The sequence below is a fragment of the Chiloscyllium plagiosum genome, chromosome 6 (genome assembly GCF_004010195.1).
Source record: "Chiloscyllium plagiosum isolate BGI_BamShark_2017 chromosome 6, ASM401019v2, whole genome shotgun sequence".
In the NCBI taxonomy this organism is placed as follows: domain Eukaryota; kingdom Metazoa; phylum Chordata; class Chondrichthyes; order Orectolobiformes; family Hemiscylliidae; genus Chiloscyllium; species Chiloscyllium plagiosum.
Window position 1 is genome coordinate 76,534,951 of NC_057715.1, and position 21,260 is coordinate 76,556,210.

Genomic DNA, 21,260 nt, shown 5'->3' on the forward strand with positions numbered 1-21,260 from the left:
TATCCCTGGTGGTGGGGTCTGTTTGGAGGTGGCGGAAATGTCGGCGGATGATTTGGTTTATGCAAAGGTTGGTAGGGTGGAAGGTGAGCACCAGGGGCGTTCTGTCTTTGTTATGGTTGGAGGGGTGGGGTCTGAGGGCAGAGGTGCGGGATGTGGACGAGATGCGTTGGAGGGCATCCTTAACCACGTGGGAAGGGAAATTGCGGTCTCTAAAGGAGGAGGCCATCTGGTGTGTTCTGTGGTGGAACTGGTCCTCCTGGGAGCAGATATGGCGGAGGAGGAGGAATTGGGAATACGGGATGGCATTATTGCAGGAGATGGGGTGAGAAGAGGTGTAATCCAGGTAGCTGTGGGAGTCAGTGGGTTTGTAAAAATGTCGGTATCAAGTTGGTCGTCATTAATGAAGGTGGAGAGATTTAGGAAGGGGAGGGAGGTGTCAGAGATGGTCCAGGTAAATTTAAAGTCAGGGGTGGAATGTGTTGGTGAAGTTGATGAATTGCTCAACCTCCTCGCAAGAGCACAAGGTGGTGCCAATGCAGTCATCAATGTAGCGGAGGAAGAGGTGGGGAGTGGTGCTGGTGTAATTATGGAAAATCAACTGTTCTATGTAGCCAACAAAGAGATAGGCATAGCTGGGGCCCATAGCTACCCCTTTGGTCGGGAGGATTTGAAGGAGAAATTGTTAAGGGTGAGGACCAGTTCGGCCAAACGAATGAGAGTGTCGGTGAAAGGGTACTGTTGGGGAAGTCGGGAGAGGAAGAAACGGAAGGCTTGGAGGCCCTGATCATGGCGGATGGAGGTGTAGAGGGATTGGATATCCATGGTGAAGATGAGGTGTTGGGGGCCAGGGAAACGGAAGTCTTGGAGGTGGTGGAGGGCGTGGGTGGTGTCTCAAACTATGTGGGGAGTTCTTGGACTAAGGGGGATAGGACAGTGTCGAGGTAGGTAGAAATGAGTTCAGTGGGGCAGGAGCATGCTGAGACAATGGGTTGGCCAGGGTGGTCAGGCTTGTGGATCTTGGGAAGGATGTAGAACAGGGCAGTGCGGGGTTCCCGGACTATGGGGTTGGAAGCTGTGGGTGGGAGATCTCCTGAGGTGATGAGGTTCTGTATGGTCTGGGAGATGATGGTTTGGTGATGGGAGGTGGGGTCATGGTCAAGGGGGCGGTAGGAAGAGGTGTCCTCGAGTTGGTGTTTGGCTTCAGCGATGTAGAGGTCAGTGTGCCCGACCACCACTGCGCCCCCTTTATCTGCTGGCTTGATGGCGAGGTCGGGATTGGAGGGCTGCGCGTTGTGAGGGCAAGAGGTTAGAGTGGGAGAGGGAAGCAGACAGGTTGAGGCGGTTAATGTCCCGGCGGCAGTTGGAAATGAGGTCGAGGGTGGGTAACAAGCCAGCGCGGGGTGTCCAGGTGGATGCAGTGTGTTGGAGGTGGGTGAAGGGATCCTCGGAAGGTGGGCGGTAGTCCTGACTGTGAAAGTAAGCTCGGAGGCGGAGGAAGAAGTGTTCAACATCACGGTGTGTATTAAATTCATTGATGCATGGACGGAGGGGGATGAAGGTAAGTCCTTTGCCGAGAACTGATCGTTCGTCCCCAGTGAGGGGAAGGTCTGGAGGGATGGTGAAAACTCGGCAGGGCTGGGAGCTGGGATCTGGCGTGGGTGTGGAGCTGGGACTTTTGTCACTAGAGTGTAGGAGGTTAAGAAGTGACCTTATAGAGGTTTAAGGTCATGAGGGGTACAGATAAGGTGAATGACAGGTGTCTTTTCCCTAAGTGAGGGATTTCAAGATTGGGGGCATATTTTTTTTAAGGAGAAAGGAGAAAGATTTTAAAAAAAGCAGCAGGGCAGTTCTTATATATATAGACTGCTCATGTGTGGAATGAACTTGCAAAGGATGCAGGTACAGTTACAATGTTTAAAAGACATTTGGATAAGTATATGAATAAGAAATGTTCGGAGGGATATGGGCCAAGCGCTGGCAGGTGGGACTAATTTAATTTGGGAACATGGTCAGTTCCCCAACGTCATCCCAAGAAGTTGGCAAAAAGATTGTCACCAAGCCAGCAGATTGTATGAACTATTTTCATTTCTTGTCCTTAGGTCAAGGCTAAGTGGTCTTGACTTTTGACTTGTCTGCAAGCAGCTGCAACCAAGTGGTTAGAGTCACATGCAGGCCAGACCATGTATGGATGGCAAATTTCCTAGACATGGCGTTTTTATGACAACTGATGACAGCTCCAATTATTCAGAATAGATATGAATGACATTGATGCAGGAACTCAAGGTGTGATCACCAAGTTTGAGGATGACAAAAACAATTTTAATGAGTGGGCAAAAACTTGGTAGATAAAGTGTGGGAACATGAAGTAATGTACTCTGCCAAGAACAATAAAACAGTTGAATATTATTTAAATGAAGACAGACTGCAAAAGCTACCACACAGGTGGATTTGGGGGGTATTCATGCATGAATCACAATAAGCTAGCTTCTAAGTTGAGTAGGTAACAGGGAAGGCAAATGGTTGGTTTATATTTCAACGGGTATGGAATATTAAAATAGGCAAACTATACAAGGCAATTGGTAGATCATATCTAGAATACTCTGAACAGTTTTGGGCCTCTTATTAAGGAAAGATACACTAACACAGTGGCAGTCCAGAGAAGGCTCACCAGGTTGATCTTGAGAAGGTTGGTCTTGTGCTCATTAAGAGTTTAGAATGACAGCTGACTTTATTGAAAGATAAATACGTGACTCTTGCAACATCCTCTAAATAAGTCAGACATAAGTAGAATCTGTGGATTTTAAAAAAAACTACAAGAGCTGTTGATTCTTGGTCATCAAGTAATTCAAGGTGGAGGTAGACAGATCTTTAAATCAGTAAAGGAATCAAGGTTTACAAGGATAAGGCAGAAAAGTGTAGTTGAGAATCAGATCAGCAATGGTCTCATTAAATGGCAGAATAGATACAATGGCCAAATGGCCTACTCCAGCTCCTATATTTTATGGTTTGCTGATAATTATACACCATCCCAAGTGCTCTAGTGGTGCACTGATAGTGCCCCCACAGCTTGACCAGAAGCCCAAAGTTCAAGTTCCACTTGCTCAAGAGCAACATTGAACAGGTTGATTAAAATATCTACTGAAAGAACACGTAAAATACTGATTGGCAAGAGAAGAGGCTCAGTGGCCAAGTTTTTTTTTAACAATTCCTCCAATTTTACCAGCAACAGAATCTGTGGATTTTTGTTGTTAGGACAATCCTACGTATAATTGCCTAAAGTTCTAGGATTATCTGCAACTGAAGAAAAAAATCCCAAATTTCAGATACATATATCCAATTATATTAAGATGGGTGGCTGCTAGTCAAGAAGTACGACCAGATGGCTGAGACTTCTACAGAAGACAAGTTTTACTCGTTAAGTACACCTTGTATGATTCTTGCTAGTTCCAGCCAATTACATTACCCATTGTTATAATCGATTGATATTAGCTAACCGTTCTAATATGGTCAAAAACATCAAACTATTTGAACTAATATCACCAACTGTCACGCTGTTCAAAATTCAATTACTGAGAATTTAAATTGACTCCATTGTTTACTTGAAACGAAAAGCAAAAACATTACATATGCAGAGGCAGATAAACAAGATTATAACAGAGAAAAACACAGGTCCCAAGATGGCAGTTAACTTAAAATGATACCACTTTAAAAAAACCATAATCAATGACTAATACTAAAGAGCATCTCAACTCTATCGAAAACATGGAAACACTGTTGGCCTGCATATTGCTCTTCAATGTTCTATTGTACAAGCTTAGATCACCCTTTACCATTAACTTCAAAGGCAAATCAGAATTAACTACAGCCACAAATCAAGATAAGCAAGTCACAGTAGAAGATAACTGGCATATCTGACCATCCAGCTGCACAACTATCAAAAGATTTGATTGCTGGTTCAAAGACGACATTATAATTATTTCCACTAAAGGATGGATTTAGAAAAACTCCTATACAAATAAATAGGCAAAAGTGAGTACCGCAGATGCTGGAAATTAGTGTCAAAGAGTGTGGTGCTGGAAAAGCACAGCAGGTCAGTCAGGACCCACGGAGCAGGAAAATAGACGTTTTGGGCAAAAGCCCTTCATCAGGAAATCAAACAGGTTTTTGCCTGAAAAGTCTATTTTCCTGCTCCTGAGATGCTGCCTGAACTGCTGTGCTTTTCCAGCACCACATTCTTAACTATACAAATAACTGCCCAGCAGACTGCAAAACATTAATCTAAATTAGAGCGGTAAGTTAAACCTGCCAGTCATGAATTTCAATCTTTTACCAAATGAAATCCGATGCATTCTTCAAACGTACTTCCTAAGTTAAGCAATTTTTTGGGGGGTACTACAGCCTAAGTAGTTCAAATACACCAAGATTTTAAAAAGCTAACTGGTACCATGTATGGACATAGTTACCAGTGCTGTTACAGTGTGCAAACATTAGATAATATGAATATAATTTTATACTTTAAATGCATCAAGTTGTATAGGGAGAAAGTGGGTATATGGCAGAGAGGAGAGCCATGATCATAGCAAATGGCAGAGCAGGTTTTAAGGGCTGTGGCACACCTCTGCTCCTAGTTTCTATGCTATAACTTCAAATTGAAGTCTCCCACCATTGTTACAACCCTGATGTGACACAAACATGAAGGACCTGACAACTGACATACTGGAAGATGAACAATACAGTGCAACTCAGTAAACTTAAATCAAATTCAAGGAGGGCAAAGGGAAGCAACGTAGGGAAAATGAAACACTGGTAACCGGTATTGATTTGTGTTGTCATGAGGTACATTTGGCAATTAATGGTAGATCTATTCACCACCTAGTTATAAACAAATTCCTAATAACCATTAGGAATTCTATTGGATCATCCAATTACCAACTGAAAAACATAAACAATGCCTATCTCAATGACCGTGAAGCTCTTTAAAGGTTAGAGATGAAGTGTTTAAAAAAGTTATTATTTGCAGGAAGAATATCCCAGTTTATGGAAACCAGACAGTTTACAATCACACTCAATTACTTCAGCAAAATGAAAGTGATGCAGCCAATTTAACTTCAATCACAAAAAGATATTGAGTATACTATCAAATGACAAAGAACTGGTTCCATAGCAACACAGAAACATAATAGGATTGTTTGGAGTTGAATCACTGATAGGCTTCTACAACATTGGTACCAAACATTGTACAAAGAACACTTATTAAAGTAGTTTACTCAGAATTGTAAGCCTAATGCAACTACAAATTATGTTGAACCATATATCCAATCACAACCCATAGAAAGCTACTGAGGCTGAAAAAGTTTATTATACATGTAACCAGTTTAGTTAATACATACAAAAAGTTTTGCACTAACCCCACTGTATACAAATATAATACATTTGTCACTGTTGAACACTTACTGAAATTTATACATTCCAAATTACAAACTTAACATCCAAGGGATCAGGCTTTTAAAAGCAAAGTCCTCTAATCAGTTTGCTTCATGAAGTAAAAATCAGCCTGTGCGCCAACATTTTTTTAAAGTAAGGACTTAACAGTTACATTTTAGCTGTTATGAATAGATCATAACAGATGTGTTTAACCATTTAATCTCCTGGCTACTGCTTCCATTCTCAAATTATGAGTTTGTAGAATTCTAGCACTACACAAATATTGTTATGTATCTAAACCTCCATGTAAATCGGAAATAGGTTATCAGGCTTTCAGATAAAAGTCATCTGGTTATCCAAGTAACTACACAGAAATCAAATAAAATTGCACAAATCAGCACTTACTCAGGTATTGCAATTGTGAATATCTACCAAGAAAAATAACCTATCAATAATGTTATTGAGCTTTCCATCAAAAATAGCCTGTTCACCTAAACAGCTAACGATTAAAACAGAAAAATAGCTTAGATCTAAAATCCATGTGAAATGGTTCATTAATTTTTTTGGTAAGACAAGCACTGACAAAAAGATCTAAGACTGCAGACATGTACAGGTCTTTTTGCAATTAAGTCAGAAATCAAAGACATTAGTCCTTCACAAGATGTTCAAGGAGAAGCTAATTAGAAACAAAAACAACTGAGGAATTAAACATATCATTTGATTAATTTTTCCACTTAAAGTTGTCGTAATATAAGAATGTTGTAGATGTATGCACCTTAAATTGCACAACTTCCAAGGCTTTCATCAAGATTAATTAATTTTCTACACACTCCAATTTCCCAAAAAGTGTTGTAAAACTGGGGAAAGTATTATGCAAGCCACTGCCTTATACATGCATTTGGTTGTACATTCATCTCTAGCCAAGTTGCCATAATTGGAGTTTGACTAATCCCAATCCAATTAACAAAAACTTAAATTGCATAAAGGCAATTACGTTGGAATCGGACTTCACTAATAGTGAAACTACTGGAAAGAATCATACAATATATGGTATGCACTTGTAGAATTCATTCAGAACAATTAGTTTGGTATATATAGAACTTTGCTGAAAATGTGTTGCTGGAAAAGCGCAGGTCAGGCAGCATCCAAGGAGCAGGGGAAATCGACGTTTCGGGGATGAGCCCTTCTTCAGGAATGAGGAAAGTGTGTCCAGCAGGCTAAGATAAAAGGTAGGGAGGAGGGACTTGGGGGAGGGGCTTTGGAAATGCAATAGGTGGAAGGAGGTCAAGGTGAGGGTGATAGGCCGGAGTGGGGTGTGGAGGGGTCAGGAAGAAGATTGCAGGTTAGGAAGGCGGTGCTGAGTTCGAGGGATTTGACTGAGACAAGGTGGGCGGAGGGGAAATGAGGAAACTGGAGAAATCGGAGTTCATCCCTTGTGGTTGGACGGTTCCTAGGCAGAAGATGAGGCGTTCTTCCTCCAACCGTCGTGTTGCTATGGTCTGGCGATGGAGGAGTCCAAGGACCTGCATGTCCTTGGTGGAGTGGAAGGGGGAGTTTAAGTTTTGAGCCAACGGGTGGTTTGGTTGGTTGGTCCGTCCGGGTGTCCCAGAGGTGTTCTCTGAAACGTTCCACAAGTAGGCGGCCTGTCTCCCCAATATAGAGGAGGCCACATCGGGTGCAATAAATGATGTGTGTGGAGGCGCAGGTGAATTTGTGGCGGATATGGAAGGATCCCTTGGGGCCTTGGAGGGAAGTAAGGGGGGAGGTGTGGGCGCAAGTTTTGCATTTCTTGCGGTTGCAGGGGAAGGTGCCGGGAGTGGAGGGGCTCAAGGGCGGAGGAGCGGGAAGTGGAGGCGATGCAGTGGAGGGCATCGTCGATCACGTCTGGGGGGAATTTGCGGTCTTTGAAGGAGGCCATCTGCGTTGTACGGTATTAGAACTGGTCCTCCTGGGAGCAGATGCGGTGGAGACGAAGGAATTGGGAATATGGGATGGCGTTTTTACGGGGGGCAGGGTGGGAGGAGGTGTAGTCTAGGTAGCTGTGGGAGTCGGTCGGTTTATAGTAAATGTCTGTGTTGATTCGGTCGCCAGAGATAGAAATGGAAAGGTCTAGGAAGGGGAGGGAGGAGTCTGAGACGGTCCAGGTGAATTTGAGGTCGGAGTGGAAGGTGTTGATAAAGTGGATGAACTGTTCAACCTCCTCGTGGGAGCATGAGGCAGCACCGATACAGTCATATATAGAACTTTCCTTATTAAACTAGCAGGGTTCTTTAAAAGTGGCCCAGGTAAGAGACTGATTGACGTTATGTATCTACACTTAAAGAGCAGTCAGTAAAGCACTGGATAAACAGTGCTACTGCAAAAGAAATAACAGGAGTATAGGAAAACTTCAAAGTGACTAGAGAATCTAGATTCAAAAGGCAACAGAAACACCAAAATTGAACGAAGGAATTATTTCAAAATAAAACAAAAAAAATTCTGATCAAGAATTCACTACCTGAAAAGGTGGCCGAACCAAAATTTTATAATAACTTATAATTATTTTTACAATTTACTTCTAAAGTGGAAAGATTGCTCGGGGCTAATGGGAAAGCAACAAACTCCAAATCTTTGTTGCTTTCAAAGAACTGATAGCACAAAAGGGAGACATTCAGCCTATATCATTCTATAATTAAATAAAAATAGTGCAGTGTCATGCACACAAATTATGAAACTGCAGGTAGGTTTATGCACCTATTAAGTTATAAACAAGGGAAAGACCTAGCAGTGAAATAACTTGGTTATTTCCTAAAAAGGCATATAATGTAGAATAGCAGAAGTATTTTTTGATACATTAATAAAATAAAAATTAGAAAAGCTTTACACTCAGACTACTTATATACTATCTTCAGTTTTAGCCCCTGTCTAAGACGAGAATAGTAAAGCTAAAAACGGTAGTGTTATGGAAGATAACCAGAGTAAAAACAAATCTTGAGATAAGACTATGTACCAAAAGCTAGATACTTCAGAGAAGCAGAGTTAGAGGGGATAGATTTGAGATTTTGAAAATGACAGTTCAATTGCACACAGTTAAATCATACTACACGAAATAGAGAGGACTGGAAGCCATGCCTAGAAAATCCATAAGTAAAGAATAAGACAAGACGCGGTAAACAAACATCAAGATGGGTGCCCAGCAAGGAGATCCTAATCGTTCAAATGGGATCTTGAGAGATTCATTGGAGAAAAGGGATATTTCCACTTACAAAACAAGTTGCTTTTTAGCTTTATGACTAGAACGTTAACATGCTAATGACATATCTCCAGAAGTTTACTTGAGGAGGACCTCTCAAAGTTGGAAAGAAATGCTCCAGTCTTTCTTAGAATTTGCTGTAACTTGTTTTCTCTATTGGTAGAGAGCTCAGATCAGGAATGAAAGAATGAAGCACATAGCAACGTGCTTTACCGATTAAATCAGTTTTGTGGCTGAATGGTCACATTCAGATGTTTATTATCACTTCACATGCAATGAAGTGATAATTTGTATTAATATAAAATTTACAAGAAAAAGATTTGAACTGGCAACCACTCCAAAACTTCACCTAACATTGACCATAGTTACCCTCACTTTACAATTGTTAATACTTTCAGACATGACGGAGGAACATGAAATAAAACTGAATTTGTTAATGAGTTCACGTAAGGAATCAAAATCTAACAAGCCACAGAAAATCAAATCAGTAACAGTTCTTTAAAAAAAAACTCTATGCAGGTCACAGCAGCAATTTCTCAGCATGTAACTCTCCAGGCAGATCTCCAGCTCAAAATCAGTATTGAAGGCAGGTTAAACTGAAAAGTTTTTTTCTGAAAAAAAAAGTATCTTTGTAACGTAATCAAATTATATGGTCTGGTGCAAGTAGTCAACACAGTAGAAGACAAACAACGGACTGTCAGTACAGAATTGTAGTATTGCTGATAAAAAGGCATATTTTGTCAAAGGTTTTCATTTTGCATTCATCAGGGTAATTTGCAAATTGCTCACGTAAGAGAAATCAACATTTATACTGTATGAGAGAAGAGTGCTGATTGGTCAGTAAGTAGATAGATTGATACATTCTTTATGGTTGTGCCTCCACCAATTAAGTTAACTGTCAGGCTTTAAATTTTAAACTAAGCAGATTGACTAGTAAAGGCATTGCCCTAAGAAATGAGCCAGAGAATCGCTGTCACCTATTCTGTTCAAATGAAACAAATATCTTTTGGTGAGTCATTAAAAAGGATGCTGTTGCCAAGCCAAAAATCAATTGCGCCCATCACACAAATGGATAATGGCAGTTTATGAACTTCAGTACCAGTGTGATGCTAGGTATGTGGTCTATATATCCCGACAACTCACCGATCTTATTAAACAGCATATCCCTTTGGCTGATCACAAGGTGCTGCCCATGCCCAAAGCATCCACATTTCCAAAAGTGTCCAACTTTGGATGTTATTCCACAATCGAACAATGTTTGTTAAATAATTGCAAGGAAAGAATTATGTTAGGATCAGTCAGGCTCAGTGTGCTATGTGCATACGTTCCGGAAGCTAAAATATATGGAATGCGGTTTCTTTTGCAGACAGAATACTGTCTATTTCAACTCAACAAAATTATGACAGCCATCCTTGGTTCATTTTTCAGGCCAGTGCTTGACTAAATTGGAATCAATCTTGCTTAAAATGTAAACAAAACCTGGCAGTTAGCCATTAGCCATCACATAACTAGTGTATTCTCCAAGGCAACACTTCCAACAATCCAAGGCAACACTTCCAACAATCCAAGTCTACTTGCCGACTGGTTAGCACTATCCTTTAAGACAGTATGATAATATTTTAAATTCAAATTACAAAACGTCCTAATGAGTACAAGATGAAAAGCTTCAAAGTGCCTTTTTTCAGAAATATATAGAAATAGGTCCATACTATCAGAAATGAACATTTAAAAAAATGATTCAACTGAAAGTGTAAGAAACTTGAAAAGTACAAAATGTTTTTAACTAATTTAAATTGAAACCATGTTAAAAGAAAATCAAGATCAAACAGTGTTGTAACACACAATACTACTGCTAAACTAAAATGGTTTATGCAACTCATTCAAAAGTTAGAACGGAAGATTTTGTCAATACTTTGACTTTTGAGACACCCAACTTCCTTTATTATGGGTGGAATTCTGAGAGGAACTCCAAATACTGTATAATTTGATTTTAGAAAGACCAACTGTTTGGCAAGAAATAACCACTGCTTTGGGGTACTGAAGACCTGTGCAATCCAGGCTGACTATTTAGTGCATCTCCAAAAGCACCTTTTTGGCCTTAGGCTGATAGGGAAGTGAAAACTTTTGAGATTACAATAATTCCAAGTAAATGATAAGTATTTTGATAGGAGTTGTTTAACGTATTTTGTTAACCCATTATAAACTGACTTTAGCATTCCTGGAAGACAGCTAATGCTGCATCTGATTTCAACATGACGACATTAAACAGAATGAAAGAAACTACTGTGCTAAAGAACAGTTTCTTATTCACCTCTTCAAGTGTTTACACACACAGAAGCCATCATAAATATCATTTGATTTAGTTGACAGGAATAAACAGGATTGTGGATGGAGTCAGGGATTTCTCCTTCAATTGCATCCAAGCCATTAAAATTTCCAGTAGCTGTTAAATTATAGTTTGCATAAGCAACAGGTAAAAAAAGTCTGTGAAGCAGTATTTTAAATCCTAGAATAGAAAGATTTGCACATCTTCAATACCAGGAACTATAACTGTCAACTGCACCAATTTTCCAATTTTGCACAACATACATATTGTGCGTTGATATAAATGCTTACTTTTCAATTATTCTTACAAAAATAAAATGGTTGATTTTTTTTGCTTTATTTATTATTCCAGAACTCCATGGATTTTACAGCATGGTCACATTTTAAGATGTATAGTACTACATTCACAAGGAGTTAACCCAACTTGCTAAACAGTGATGTTTTATGTGGTTGCTGTTCTATGCTACATAGCCCGAAGCAATTACTTCAATATAAAGGTTCAAAACAAAAGATATTACATAAGAAAAACAAAATTCAAGATCTACATCACAATAAAAAACAGTGTCAGGTAACAGCAGATAAAACTCAACTGATATTTTTAAATCACCAGATTTCCGTATGCCTTAAATTGTCACAGAAGGGAATGATCTATTGTTACAATTCAGAAAGTCTAAAATCTGCTGTGGACCTTGTTTGCATCATAATTACCCCTTTGATTTCCTCTACCAAAACCACCAGGTGTACTACTCACACCAACACCTGCCATGGGCTGTTGAGGAGTAGCCTCAGGTGCTGGAGTTCCACTCAGGTTTCCCCTATTGATCATAGGAGGAGAACCCATCTGTCCAGGACCTCCCTGGGGAAATCTATCATTGCGCTATTGTCCATTCAGATAGCGATTGTGTTTTACATAAAATGTCCATAACATGTTCCATTGTAGGAACGGACCAAAAGGTGGCAATTTTATGAATTGATTGGCGACATCCCCGTATCGGTGTCATGAAGTTTGGCAGGCAGTCCAGCAGTACCAGGAACATACAAAAAGGAGATAGAAAGGAGCAATTACATTAGTTAACGTATAGATCAACGATGCTTTGAATTATGCAAAATCATTTATATTTCACCACCTACTTTTACGATGACAATAAATGACAATCATAATACAAAACATTTGGAGCAATCATTGTAAGAACCTCAAACTGAAAAACTAATTATGTAATTCATCACCATAGACTACATTTTTGAATAATAAATGTAATTTTCTCTGCATTTTAAAGGCCTGGGTTAACGTGAAAGCCATATTTATGGCAAAAACAAATAGCTAAAATACTTCCATGGGAAATTTCAAAACAAAGTTTGAAAGTTATAATTATGCAAACAAACAATCAAGGCATCATCACACCTCAATATGCAAGAGGGTAAAAGGGCAAGCTGCAAGTTTAAAATTACCCCTTGATCTTACAACTGCACCAGTTCCACATTCATTAACAAGACTTTTTTTAAAATTAACACCTCATTGATCTCTTACCACTAGTTTCCCAGTCATCTGGTTTACATGATGTTAATCTTGGTCTGCTGCTAAGACTGCAACATCCTCCAACACTTAACATTTGCTTGATGCTTTAGACAAATCACAGGACAACTAATGGTTTATTTTTGCTTGTCATTTTAAATAGAGCAGGGGCATTCTTTTGAAGGGTGTAACAAATAGGAAGTGTGTACCATATGGTTCAATTACTTCATTAACATATTCAAGTCTTTAAGCTTCACTTGTAGAAGTCAATGGCCCATACCATTTTCACCATAGATCCTGCTCTTCAAACCTTTGAGCAGGCCTCACAACTCATTTATTGTTCCTCCTCCACTCTACTACCAGTTACACATCTTCAGCATTTTGATCATCTCCACTCTCCAGCTATCCTCTCAATTCCCACCACCCCCAGTTGCTTCTCCCAGTACGGCAGATTTCGCTTGTCCTATATTTCATCCTCCCATCATCAGTCCTTGGTCCAACTCATTCTTCAGATCTTATTTTGTTGAATTTCCTCACCTCCCATTTCTCACTTCTATTTTTCTGTCTACTCCTGCAAAAACATCCGTTTAAAAAAAAGTGGACGAAGAAATCACAAACAGGCATTTTAATTGTGCTTTGATTTTTCAGTCTTGGGAGGAAGCAGATGCAGCCAAGGAGCTGACGTACCTTGGTTCAGTTACTCTGTGCAAACTCAGAATTTAGTGGGTTTCTTTAACTGCAAACAACCTTTCTAGCCCCAGCAGAGACAGCAGTGAATAAGAATAGTTCCCTGATTGAGGCACTCCCTTCTCAGAGACCATCAGGAAATTAAATTCCCAATTCTAAATGGGTTGAAAAAACCCAATCCCAGCAATACTACTTTTCTCAGAATCTACTTTACCAGCTTAATAGTAAAAGTTTCAACTGAAGAAGAGTGCTTCTGGATGTGGAAATGAAGTGAATCCTGATGTATTACCAGAGCTATAGTACTGCTTCATTCCTTACCAGTAGATTTTTGGGAAACTCATCTTGAAACTAAAGAGATGTATTGTGAGTAATTTGGAAGATGCAGACACGCAAATGTTGAGCATGACATATCAAAAGTGTACCATTTTGATATGATAATACACTAAAATATTATTGTTTTTAAAACTGAAAAAGTAAACATTGAACAATCCTAAAACAACAGTAACTTATTTTTGCATTATCCGTATTAGGTCACATCACAAAATGAACTTCCAGTGTATAAATTTATGGTGGATACAAACTAATACAAAGCAAAACATTAATTTTGTTCTTAGTTTCAACAAAAGACACAAAATATAGTGAAAATAAACCATATCCATCTATTAGCGTACCCACTGTCAAATATGTTGCATACTAACAGAAATAAGTGGATGCACGCTATTTTCTCATGGGATAAAAACTATTTGAACAGCCTGTTGCCTGCAAATGCTCTGGTCTCTCAGCAATTTTAAAAATCTAAATCAACTCTTCTTCTGGTTAATGCTTCAATTCTGGGTGGGAAGGGGCTTAATAAAATTAATTCCGTCCCTGTACCAAGGGGAAAGAAAATAATTTTTTTAAAAATGAATTTCAGCAATTAAAACAGAATGGAAGGCAACACAATTGAAATAGGAAGATATTGGCAAAACATTTCAACTGCAAAGGAGATTTTGATCTTTCATTCCAAGTTGTGAAATCAATCTCCATCATAGAAGAACGGTTTCTGATGGTAGAGATGGTACCTCAATGTAATCATACCTAGTTCCAGCTCCAAAAGAAAATTGCCCTAGCTACAGTTCACATCTTTTAGAGTTTAAAATCCATAAACCATGTTAGTTAATATTACTTCAGAACATTTAAGTTTCTGATAAACTCAAATGTCATCATTTTAACTTGGCACACTGACAAATGTAAAGTTTTAATTTCATTTTACATCTGTACTTTCACATTTTATATGCCAAATTCAGACTTACAATTCAAGTTTAATGAAAAGCAAGGATAGAATTTTCTCTTTCTTCCCTCGTATAACTTGAACAAAACCAAATCTAACAGTAAACCTGGACATGTAATATTCCCAAAAGACTGCTGTGCACGATTGAAAATATGACTATAATTAGATTCAGGAGTAGGGGAGCCCAAGAGGTTGTGCACATTGAAAGAAAATAAAGTTGGTAACAGGAATTAGGAAAATTGGCACGAGAAGTTGAATGAGAGGCAAAATGAAGGCTGACATCAAACATTCAATGCAGAGTGATGTCAAAACAATAGAATATTGAACACTCTATACAAATGCTCACAGCAATCACAACAAGAAATGACTTATAGGAAAAAATAAAGGCAAATGCATATGATCTAACAGGACAGATGGCTACAGGGTGACCAAGATTGTGAACTGAACATTCAAGGATACTCAACATTTGGAGAAACAGGAAAAAAAAGGAAAAGGAGGGGAACGAATGCTGGTAATAGGGTAGGCATCAGTACATTACTAAAAGGAGGATTCCTGGTCAGAAGACCAAAATGTGGAATCTGTTTGGGTGGAATTAAGAAAAAAAGAGAGGGCAAACATTTGTAAGATTTATTTACAAGCTACTAAACAGTAATGGTAATGTGGTCCATGGTATTAATGAGGAGATTAGAGAAGCATGTAGCATGGGTGAAACAATAATGGATCATTTCAATCTCCTAAAAGACTGGGTAAACCTAATGAGTACTAATGTTATGGAGAATGAGTTTCTGAAGTATGTTAAAATGGTTTCTTAGAGTACCATGTTGAGAAACCAAATAGAGAACAGGCTATTTTGGGGAAAAGCCATCTTTACTGATGAGCAACCACATGGAGGAAGAACATTACATTCTATTTGAAAGTGAGTTTCCTTCATTTAGAATGAACCTGTCAAGTATGAGGGACAAACTGGCTGAGGTGGGATTGGGAAAATACATTGAAAGATATAATGGCACACGAGCAATGGATCATATTTAGCGAATATTACATGGCATACAGCAACACACTATCTTTATAGGCACAACCTCCCATAAAAAGTCAATTGTAGCTCAAAGACAGGAGTAAATTTTAAAGGCAGTCCATAATGTTGCCAAAAATAACAGTAATCCTGATGTTTTTGCAACAAGGAAGACAAAGAAATTGATAAAAGGAAGAAAAGGCTATTAATGTAAACTAACAAATACACTGTAAAAGCTTCTATAGGTACATGAAAGAAAACATTTGGTCGATATAAATGTGGGTGCATTATAGGCTGAAGCAGGAGAATGTTTAATGGAAAACAGAAAAGTGGGAGAAATGTTAAAAGATTACTTTGGTGATCTCTTCAAAGAGAAAGATACATGAAATTCATAATTAGAAGGTTAAAAGAACTACAAAGAATGAAGAATTTAAGGAAATTAGTAAGAACCTCTGCTTGGAGAACTTAATGGAGTTGAAAGTTACTAAGTCTGTACATCTCTATGACCCTATATGTCTCTGGCTCTGAGACCTCTTTCAACACTCTATGACGCAGGTTATCTTTGAAAGTAATGGATGCATTTTTAGAATGACTCCTGCATATTGGTAAGTCACAAATGTCACCCCACTATTTACAAAACAAAAAAAAGAGAAAATGGGCAACTACAGTTTAGTTAGCTTTAGTAGCAGGAAAACTGTTGGAATCCATTGTAAAGGATGGGATAAACGGATACTTGAATCATAGTCATCTGATTGGGTATAGTCAGCACAAATAAGAGTGGGAATAGCATTTGACAAACTTGGACTTTAAAATTGTTACTGATTGATATGGCAGAGAACTGTCAGTGAATGTAGTACACTTGGATTTTCAGAAGGCTTTTGAGAAAAGCACCCCACGGAGGTGAGTTAGCAATACTGAAGCTAATTTGGAAAGGAAGTAATGTACACGCACAGACTAAATATTGGCTTAAACAGGAAGAAAACAAAGAAATAAATGGGTTGCCCAAACTTGGCAGTTCAGTACTTGCAATCTCAGCTGCTCATAATATACATCAACAATCTGGATGTGGAATTGAACATACTTTTCAAGTTTATGAATGACACAAGCTTAAGTGGGAATATATATGTTGTAAGAAACATACAAAGTGACTTTAAAAAGTTTTTTTTAAAACAGACTTTGTGTACAAGAATATAGCAGATGGAATACAATGTGGAAAAATGTGAGATCATCTACTTCAGTGAGAAGAACAAATGCTTATTGCTTAAAAGAACGAACTTAGGAAGTGTAGATGAATAAAGGGACCGTGGCGCACTTGTCAATTAGCCACTAAAAGCCAATACTCATGTAGAGCAGACAATCAGGAAGCTAAGGTATGGAAGGTTTCAGTACAAGAGCAGCAAACCCTTGCTTCAAATGGACACTAACTTGGTTAGACAGAACCTGGGTGTAGCATTTTGGTCCTCCTGCCTTAAAAAGATGATATTATTGCCAGACAGAGAATGCACCAAAGGTCTACCAGATTTCTTCTGTGATAGCAGGACTATCCTTTGGAGACAGATAGTGAATACAGCCTAAGAGTTTTGAAAAATGAGGGCAATCACATTGAATCTTAAAGTCAGACAGGACAGGAAGAATAGCTAGAGCAAGGTTTTTCTCTGGTTGGGAAGTCAAGAACTAGGGGACATGGTTTCAAAATAAAGGAAAAGCTACTTAGGAGATGGAAAATTGTTTTTACTCAACATTGTGAATATTCAGAATTCTCTGCCCCAGTCAGCTAAGGAGGTTCAGTCGAGTATGTTTAATACAGAGATTAACCAATTATGTAAAAGGATATGGGGAAATTGCAAGGAAAAAGGCATTCAAGTAGTTGGTCAACTATGAATTATGTATTGAATTTTGGAATAGGCTGAACAGGCTGACTGGCATATACTTATTCCTACAATTATTGGTTTAATCAACTTTGTACAACATAAGGATACACACTATTTGTGTGTGTAAATTTCAGTTTAATCTCCAAAAGATATGTTTACACTCTCAGAAGGCTTGGCACATTACACAAAGTGCACCCATTTATTCACAGCAAAATTTCAAGTGTCATAATTTGAGACTTAGCCGAGAAAACTTGAAATGCTTCACAATAACGTTTCAATTCTATGCTTGTTTTGTGTATGTCTCACATGAGCCCATGCTTAAATGTTATCCAAATGCTTCAAAGATGGCATTAGATTTTACCTCACCTTACCCCTGAATTATATGGAAAACATTACCAAAATTATCAACTTAATTTGCCCAAGGCCTATCAGAATATATAAAAGGAGTCATTTATTGCTGTTTACTTTAATTATTGCTATAAAAAGGTAAAAATTAATCTTAATTACTTGCTTATTAAAAATTTATAATCCACATTCACCTGTGTATCAAAAACATAGATGTGCCAAGCTTTCTTCTACACTCACTACATGCCAATAATACCCAATTTCAATGCATCCAAATTCCTTTTACAATTTCAGAACTATATAATTGCTATCTTACCGCTTTGAATCCACCATTCATTTCATCATACACATTATAAACTCTGACCTATTTTAGTTCATCAGAATATTCATCATCCAAATTGAGGTTTATCTAAAAAAAAACACATTGACACTGAACTGCTCTGATGATCCAGTTTTGTTTTTTTAAAACCTTTGATTTTTGCAAAGTTGAAAGTACACAAATGGAAAACTATGCTACATGATCAAAGCTTTCTAAAGTATGAAGAACTTTGAAAAATGATTGTGCCAGTCCAAATGCTTGTGTAAACATACCTTATATTACTTAGAAAATAAGGCAGTAAATATCAGACATTTTAATACATTACCATTGTTCCACTGTTGTCTCCCAACATGGGTGTTCCCAAGCTTGCAGTCCCTTCTGGCCCAATGGCTGGGACAGGTCCCATTGTAGCACCAGGCATAGGTCCACGGTTGTTCATGTTCATACCCATAAGTGGAGCAGGACCTTGGTTGCCAGCAGGAGCCGGGCTATACGCATCTATGCAAAATAGTGGGTACTTAGATCTAGCCTAAATCTAATTATGCTTCCAAGGCAATTAATTGGATTGAATATTTGTAGAAATTTAGTAAATAATATAAAAACATGCTTATATAATAGACGGACCATGCAAGGCAACTGCTATCTGAGTAATAGTCTGCAAAAATTGTTCTTTGGGACTGTACAAGTTGTATCATATATATATATACACACACACACACACACACACACACACTTCAAAAACCAACATCTTTGCTTCATTAAACAAGATCCCTGCAACAAGAATAAAAATGGTCAACAAAAATATATTTGTAATCATTTACAAAAGTGGAAATACCCACAAATCAAAACTGGGAAAAAAAAATTACAAATTGCTTACAGTCCAAAGAATGAGTATTCACAATATACTTATGCATTTTTCCAAGTATGCCTCAGGCACAAGATTATATTTTCAAATTGAAACAAGTCTATTCAATTAATTTGGAATATTTTTCACAAACGTAAACAAATGTTTCCACTTCTCTTCTGCACAGAAATTATAAAATCTCTAGTTCTACAGGTTCCCAACTAGAAAGATTTCTGATACTACTTGACAAACAATGCAATTATGTATAAATCCTAGCTTTTGAATTACAAATGTTTTCAAGTTCAGTGTAAATTTATTTTACTGTGGCTTACATCCATATAAAGAAGTGAGAGGGAACAAATCAACTGATAGAATGTTGTATGTATTATTTCTTCACTTCCAAACCCAAGAATAGATTAATTTTGAAAGCACATTAGTTATAGCTAATAATCTAATGCTTTTGCATCACATTACAAGCTGTAAAAATCTGCACAAGCCTATTCAAACTGAAAACAAATCTAAATATCACCTTGCCCATTTTAATAGATCTCCCTCTGATGTTTTTGTTTGAGAGCAAACATTTGAAAGGACAAAAATCCTAAAATATGTATGATATTTAAAACATCCAGGTATGACCTAGTTCCAAGTCATGTTACTATCTCAAATCGTACCATGGCAACTTGAAACAAAGGGCAAAAGCGAAAACTGAAAGTAACTACAGTTAAGCTTATCTTCACTGCAGATTTGCATTCGCACTCTTAAACTAAGTTCATTTAATAAAATGTCCTTCCTGTGTCACTCACTTAATGTTCGCTATCTTAAAACATTATTTGTTCAAATGCCACATCTTAAAGTTGTTTCAAAACAAAAAGAATACTCTTTCACAATGTGTTTTGAGGACATATAACCACTGAACTAAAAAAAATTCATTTTATTCCATTTGTACCTGCAATTTCCATTTGATGGGTAATGTGCTTTTATTAACCAGAGTATAACTGCTTAATGGTGCTAGCTTTATGGCATGTAGACTAGCCAATAAAATTAAGTTCACACAGAATAGGTACTGCACATAAGTTTGCCCACATGTCCACGCTGACCCTCTACAAAAACAAAATTAGCCCATCCCAATCCCCACCTTGCACCTAGAGTGACAAGTTCTCACTTTTGTAAACTTTCCAAACCCCTTTTCAAAGCTATAATTGAATTCACATACTCTCTAGAATCACAGAATCCCATTACAGTTTGGAAGCAGGCCATTCAGTCTATAGAGTCCACACAGACCCTCCAAACAACATCCCACCCAGACCCTATCCTAGCCTCGCAACTCTGCATCGAGTCATAGAGATGTACAGCACAGAAAAAGACCCCATGTCCATGCCGATCAGATATCCTTAATTAATCAAGCCCCATTTGCCAGAACTTGACCCTTATCCCTCTAATCCTTTCCTAATCATATACCTACCCAGATGCCTTTTAAAATGTTGTAATTGTGCCAGCCTCTACTACTTCTGGCAATTTTTATGTGTAAGCTGCAGCAACCACCCTATTACCTTGAGAAGCGACAGTAATTTAAGACAGACCTGTCCCTTCCGAATTATAGGAGATCTTTAACCTGCACAACCAGCTCCAAAGATGCTCAGAATTAGAAGATCAATCAACAAAGACCGAAGAAATAAAAATGGTTGTGCTATGTAGCTAAAAACAAAAAGCAGACATTACCACTTGTCTGCAAGACTTCGATGAAGATACAGAAGTGTTGACTGCAAAACCATACGAAAAGGCGGCTTGTTGGAATACTGTAGCCTACTGTATGAGTCCATACAGTTTCCATTCAACATCATGCACAAATCAAGATGACCTGGTTACATCTAATTCTACCAGTTATGTGCAGTAAAAGGTTCAAAAGGTGTTTTAGCTACTCCAACTAGAGCTTCATTATTACCAGCATTCTGCTGGGAAAAAAAAATCACAAAAATAGTTTGGAGTATTCTTAAGGAACAGATTGAGAGAGAAAGATGTTTTTCCAAAAACAATTTCTTGCAATCCAATGACAGCTATTCATCTTGATTGGTTAATGGAGGTTTGTGAAGTCTAAAAGCTACACAGAGAGACACTTTATTTAGCCAAGGACTTTTTCACCAAGTTTATAACAACACAACAAAATGCTGTGAAGTCTCTATTGGTATTTTAGCTTTATTAATTGCTGAAAAGTTAGAAGAAATCTACCAACCAAAAGGTGCACCAGTTTGTATATGATACGGATGACAGTTGCACAGAAATTCTTAACATGAAACTCTCAGGACAAATGCTAACTGCTTACTGGATAAAAAAAAATTTTATGCAGCTGTTGTTCCTTTGGCCAATCATCTTCAGCCATTGCACTCAGGTTCCTGATCTCTCTGCCAACTCAAACAGTTT

General features: G+C 38.1%; 1 protein-coding gene across 5 annotated transcripts in view; it reads right to left on the reverse strand.

Annotated features, from left to right (window-relative positions):
* LOC122550728 (paraspeckle component 1-like) overlaps window positions 1-21,260 on the reverse strand; it is a 122,755-nt gene that overhangs the window by 51,105 nt on the left and 50,390 nt on the right. For 2 of the 5 annotated variants that reach the window (XM_043691889.1, XM_043691888.1), the window contains 2 exons: window positions 18,324-18,496; window positions 11,297-11,858 (listed from right to left, as the gene is read on the reverse strand). The exons of 1 other annotated variant lie outside the window; for it this stretch is intronic. In XM_043691889.1, the coding sequence (XP_043547824.1) occupies window positions 11,652-11,858; window positions 18,324-18,496 (380 nt within the window). In that variant the 3' untranslated portion in view covers window positions 11,297-11,651. Of the gene's footprint in view, window positions 1-11,296; window positions 11,859-18,323; window positions 18,497-21,260 lie in introns of those variants that run through there. 2 more of the 5 variants (XR_006311930.1, XM_043691891.1) reach the window with 1 other exon arrangement.